We start from the raw sequence: 5396 nt of genomic DNA on the forward strand, positions 1-5396 counted from the left end.
GCTGTGAGTGACCAGCTGCAGCAGCAGAAGCAGATGCAGCCACAAGAGAACAAAGGAAAAAAAAGAAAAAAGAAAAGAAAAAGGCTGTGGCGACTATTTTCTCCAACAGTATCAGCATGAGATATGTTTCTGATGGGCAAAAAAAATGGTGGTGGATCACCGGAGACGGAGGCAGCTGCCGGCCGTCGTTTTCACTGGCGTGGAAGGAGAACACGTAGGCCGGAAACTGGGGGCTGTCAAGCAATAATCACTTGATGGACTAGGGCCTAACTTTTGCTGACCTCCCAATAAGGAACCCATGGATAGAGCTTTCAGGTTGTGAGGAGTAGGACCTCCAGGTAATGATATCAACAGACAAAGTGCAGGATTCAGAGGAGATAACGAAAAGACAAGTTCAAAGACTTTTTTTTCAAGCCTGAACCAGAGATCACCCAAAATTTGAGCACATAGTAGTAGGAATTTAAACATAAGCTCAATTCAGCAGGGTTTCTGTTTTTCTGAGTTCCAACATACGAATGCGAAAACAGAAGGAATTATAAAGGCAAGAAACAGGAAATGTGTTAATGAATTTAATCTGATGACAAGCTTCAGTTGGGAAAAAAATTAGAGGAACCATGGTGGTTGTGCCGGCATAGATAGATTGCCCCCCTCAAACAGAAGGCCATCAGAGCAGCAAACAAAACTGAGGGGATGAAGCCCCCTCGAAGAAGCCTGCTCTGATGCACTTATGATCTTGCGGTAGAAAATTTTGCATATACCGATGCCCCCCCTACTAGTAGTACAACAATTTAACCATTTGCAGCTCTGATAGATGGCTTTAGAACTCCTTCCAACTTCAAGCATACAAAAAATGATCATACGCCTGACTCCAGCTATCTTACCTTCCCTTGTTGCTTAGGCCGCATTCAGCGTATCAAGTGCCACTCTGCAGAAGCAGCTTATAGGATCTTCACGAATGGTGGTACATCCTCTCTTGGCCCTTCAAGCGACCGATACATGTATAAGATGTCCACGCCGTCGGTCCTTTCGTTCTCAGGCTGGCTATTTATCAGCTCCACCACCAATCTTGGTAGCCTCCGTGCGACCTCCTTGCAACCTTGCAGCGTAAGGTTGCAACCTGACATCCAGAGGAACCGCATGTTATAGAAATGGTGCATTCCGGAGAGGAGGCCAGCATCCCCAAATGGGCAATCCCTTATCTCCAGCTTCTCCAGCTTCGAGCACCCCTGGAGGATGTGTTGCAACGCCAGATTGCTGTCTCCAGCGAACGCAACAGAGAGCGTCCGGAGCGACTTGGCATACTTGCCAATGTACTCGAAAGCTCGATCAGTCAGGTGTCCAGATGTGGAGAGCCTAGTAAGCTTGCTGCAGTTCCTAACAATGGCACCAAACCCTTCATCCATGGGCTCCCCAGTCACATGGTCAGGCTGGTGACGTCCCATTATGCATAACCGGAATACCTTAAGGTCCACGCAATTTTGAGAAATGGCGATCACCGCAGCGTTGGTCATACTCTGGCAGAAGTAAAGCGTCGAACGGAGCCCTCGGCAGCCCTCAGCAATGGCAGTAAGCCCGACCTCCGACACCAGCTCATCGGCATCCTCAAGTGCGTTCAATGGAAGCACATGGAGAACCTGGAGCTTCTTGCAAGTCCTCGCCGTGGCCTGGAGCCCCTCGTCGCGCACCGAATCAAGCACCTGGCAAACAAATCATCGTCAGAAAAGCAGAATCGCGCAGTTCAGTCGAAACCAAGCTGATGAAGCAATCCAGGCATTACATATAGTCTCTCAAGGTTGTGGCATTGCCCGATGAAGGGCAGGAATTGATCGGGAGTGACCGGGCAATAGCTGAAGTCGAGGTTCGTTAGGTTGCCGGACACGGCGGCAATGGTGGGCAGGTACTCCGGCTCGAACTCGCGGAAGCCAGACAGCGAAACCAGCGTGTTCGTCCGGCCAGCGGACGCGAACGCGGACGCCATCTGCTCGATGTCGAGCCCCACATCCTCGGGGCCGTCCCCCGGCCGGAACGCTCCGGTGCCGAGGTGCGTCAGGCGAGGCGTGTTCGCCATGAGCCGGCGCAGCTGCCCCAGCGACACGTGCTCGTTGACGCCCAGGCGGGTGAGGCGCGGCGAGCGCGCCACGAGCGCCTCGAGCGCGGCGAAGGACACCGGCCGGACGTAGCACTCGAAGGAGAGCGATTCGAGGTCGGTCGTCCCCGGCGGGAACGCCGCCACCCAGTCCACCACCTCGTCGTCGTCGTCGTTCATCTCGCAGTCAACCACATCGAGCACTCGCAGCCCCCTGCAAGAAACAGAACGAGAGCAAACCGCATCGAATCCGCCATTACCACGGACGACTAGACAACAACAAGAACAACTACTACTACTAAGTAAGTTGGAAGTTGGAAAGTTCCATGGAGAGATGCATTACCTGCAATGGGAAGCGATGGATGCGAGGCCAGCGGAGGAGAAGCCGTCGCAGAGGAGGAGCGAGAGGTCGCGGAAGGAGGCGGGGAGGGAGCGGGAGACGAGGTCCAGGTCGTCGTCGGTGACGGTGATGCGCTTGAGGAAGAGGGAGGCGAGCGCGGGGAACGCGGCGGCGGCGACAGCGGCTGCCCAGGGGCGGAAGTCGGCGCCGGCCCAGCCTGGCGGGAGGAGGTTGAAGTCGGCGAAGCGCGGGCGGCCCTTGAGGAGGACGCGCCGCGCGGCCGGGAAGCGTCGCGCGACGCGCGCCGGGGACGCGGCGAGGAGGTTGCGGACGGCGACGGAGGCGCGGGTGGCGGACTCGGCCCGGCTCCACGAGCGGCACACCAGCGACGCCGCGCACCGGTCCCGCGCCGAGTCGAGGAACTGGAGCACCGTCTCGAGGACGTTGTCGAGCACCTGGTCCGGCGGTGGCGACGCGCGCGGCCGCTTCTGCGCCGGCAGCGGCGGCGGCTGGTCGTCGTCCTCCTCGGACATGTGGGCCCCACCCACCCCCCCCACCACTCGCCTGGTTGGTTGGTGGCCGGCGAGGAGTGGAGTGGAGTGGAGACGCGCCGCGGCGGAGGGGGGGGGAGGGGGGAGGTGGGTGTGCGTGAGTGAGATCGAGGGTGGAGGGGGGGTGGTGTGTGGGAGGGAGGCGTGTACTTCTTGTTGTGTTGTATGTTTGCTGCTGCTGCTGCGGTTGGGCCGGGAGCCGCAGTGCTCTACAGAACGGCACACACCACGACGGCACCACCACAGTGGCCGCCCCCCCGTGGGACTGGGAGGATTAGTCGCTGGATATAAGGCAAAGAGAGGGAAGCTGGGATAGATGTAAACATCTCTCATTATTTGCTTAGGTGTGTTTCGTTCACATCAAAGTTAAAAGTTTGGTTAAAATTAGAACGATGTGATAGAAAAGTTGGAAGTTTATGTGTGTAGAAAAGTTTTGATGTGATGGAAAAGTTGAAAGTTTGAAAAAAAAATTTGGAACTAAACTCGGTCTTTGTGCGTTTTTCAGATGGTGTGATGAAAGCGTGAAAGAGATTGTACGCACGGGGGGAGTTTTGGACATCTGAATTTCTCTCTTCCAGCACGGCATGTTTTGATTCGTTGAAAGCTATTTGAATGCTTTGTTCTGGTAGTGAAGATGGTTATTTCAATTACAGTTTATTATCGAAATCAAATTTTAGTGCCTTCGGTTGTCACATATATCCTATCATCTATATAGATTTGAGTAATATGTACTAAAAAGTGTCACTGATAGCTACTAGCTGAGGAGGAAGATACGTGTAAATACAAGTAGCAACGTAGAGACGGAAGAACGTGGAGTTATGCATTTTGAAAGAATGGACCAACCGCGATGGTGAAACAATTGTTCGATCACACTAGCCTTTGAGATCTATACATGAGATATGGGATGAGGCACGCAAACAGGATAGTATGGCTTGCGACTATGGCGAGAGAGAATGGATATGAACGGAGTGGTAGTGTGGAAGTGACATTAGCCATGAAAAGACGAAAAGTGGAGGACATATATATGTGTAGACATTAAAGCGATTCATAAGATCAAAATGTGTGATCTAACTTATGTAAAGAAAGAAATTGTTCAGTTTCTTGTTAGCACAAGATTTTACTCTTATAGTATTAACAACTCGGATATCTAGTTGTCTTCTCTATTGAAGCGATGATGGTATTTCAAGTTAAAACCCTCCTAAGGATGGCCTGGAGCTGAATAATGATTGGAAATAGCTTCTGAGGAATTGGTTAAATTATTCCAGATATGAAAGTGTTTTTCACACTCGCGTACATGACAAACAAAAGACTTTCTAGCTACAGAATAACTTCTGTCTAGTCTCAACTCTCAACTACTACTTCCTTATATATTGGATACAAAGAATAGCGACCAAAACCGTTCATCTGAATGGGAGAAAGTCCTTGAAAGGTCCTTAATTTCAATCAATCTAATTTAAACAAATATCGTGTTTGTTCTTTTAGGTGGTGATGTGGTGTAGGAGCATGGTGGTCATTACTAACCTTTGAACTTGTCATATGCTCACAGATGATGAGCCCCCTTGCCCATCCGGAAAGGCATTTGAAAATGATCCGAAAAAACAAATCCTTCACCCTTGCCCCAGTCCACATGCACAAGGGACTTTGTTTAGAAACGCAACAGTAAAGAGGCGAGAGATAGGCCAAGGAAAGGTTCTTTGTTTTTGTTTCCTTCCACATCTTTTATTGTGCTTGGTCGGCCTTTCAGGCAGGGATTGCTGTCAGTCAAGGCATTGGGATTCTTAGTGCAGACAGTAGTTTAAGCACACCCTTGTTTACCCCCCTCCCAGTTCTTTAATTCCAATGTATTTTTTTTTCGAAAGAATTATTTCTTTAGTTTTAGAAAACAAGAAACACAGCTCATACTGTCCCAATTTTTATATTCTCCGAATTTGATCGATCTATGCAGGCGCCTTGTATTCAAAATTTGGCCGGTTGGTTTATATGATAAGACCTTGGAGGAGGAGAGAACCCTAAGCCCAAGTACATGACATGGATTAACCATGCATGATACCATTGTGAGTGTGATTGAAGCTGGTTGGTTCTGTTACTGTGTCTGATCAGTTAATACCTTTCTAAGATCCAAATCGAGCTCCTCTTTTTTCCTTTTTGAACGGAATGCTGAGAACACACTTTGATGCTCCAGAAACTTGAGAAGTGTACAGAATGAGCATTCGGTGCTTGCAGTCATCTCAGATTCTCTCATCAAGGCCTCTTCTTCCTTTCTGTCAGTCTAGCGATTTGCTGCTGCTCTTTGAGGACTTCAGATGCCATGCAAATTCAGGCACAAGCTGTTCACAACACCACATAATAATTGGACATTCTTTCAGAGAACAGGCAACAGCCACGCATGCAAAACACAATCTTTTACAATGTTAACAAA

The 5396-nt window shown here is 50.2% G+C and overlaps 1 protein-coding gene across 1 annotated transcript; it reads right to left on the bottom strand.

The window, feature by feature from the left end:
• Positions 1–453: 453 nt before the first annotated feature.
• LOC127768491 (transport inhibitor response 1-like protein) lies at positions 454–3209 on the bottom strand. Its single transcript, XM_052294077.1, has 3 exons — positions 2430–3209; positions 1778–2300; positions 454–1697 (listed from the first exon to the last, which is right to left on the bottom strand). Exons 1-3 carry the CDS (start codon positions 2957–2959, stop codon positions 939–941), a joined length of 1812 nt encoding a protein of 603 aa, XP_052150037.1. The 5' UTR covers positions 2960–3209; the 3' UTR covers positions 454–938.
• Positions 3210–5396: the final 2187 nt, after the last annotated feature.

Source organism: Oryza glaberrima, chromosome 3, assembly GCF_000147395.1.
Source record: "Oryza glaberrima chromosome 3, OglaRS2, whole genome shotgun sequence".
In the NCBI taxonomy this organism is placed as follows: Eukaryota; Viridiplantae; Streptophyta; class Magnoliopsida; order Poales; family Poaceae; genus Oryza; species Oryza glaberrima.

What these genes read in the sequence shown, in the direction of transcription:
- LOC127768491 (XM_052294077.1), bottom strand. Translation starts at nt 2,959, where the DNA reads ATGTCCGAGGAGGACGACGACCAGCCGCCGCCGCTGCCGGCGCAGAAG. An exon ending in TCCATCGCTTCCCATTGCAG is followed by an intron (nt 2,301 to 2,429) that starts GTAATGCATCTC and finishes TGTTTCTTGCAG; the next exon opens with GGGGCTGCGAGTGCTCGATG. An exon ending in ACAACCTTGAGAGACTATAT is followed by an intron (nt 1,698 to 1,777) that starts GTAATGCCTGGA and finishes TTTGTTTGCCAG; the next exon opens with GTGCTTGATTCGGTGCGCGA.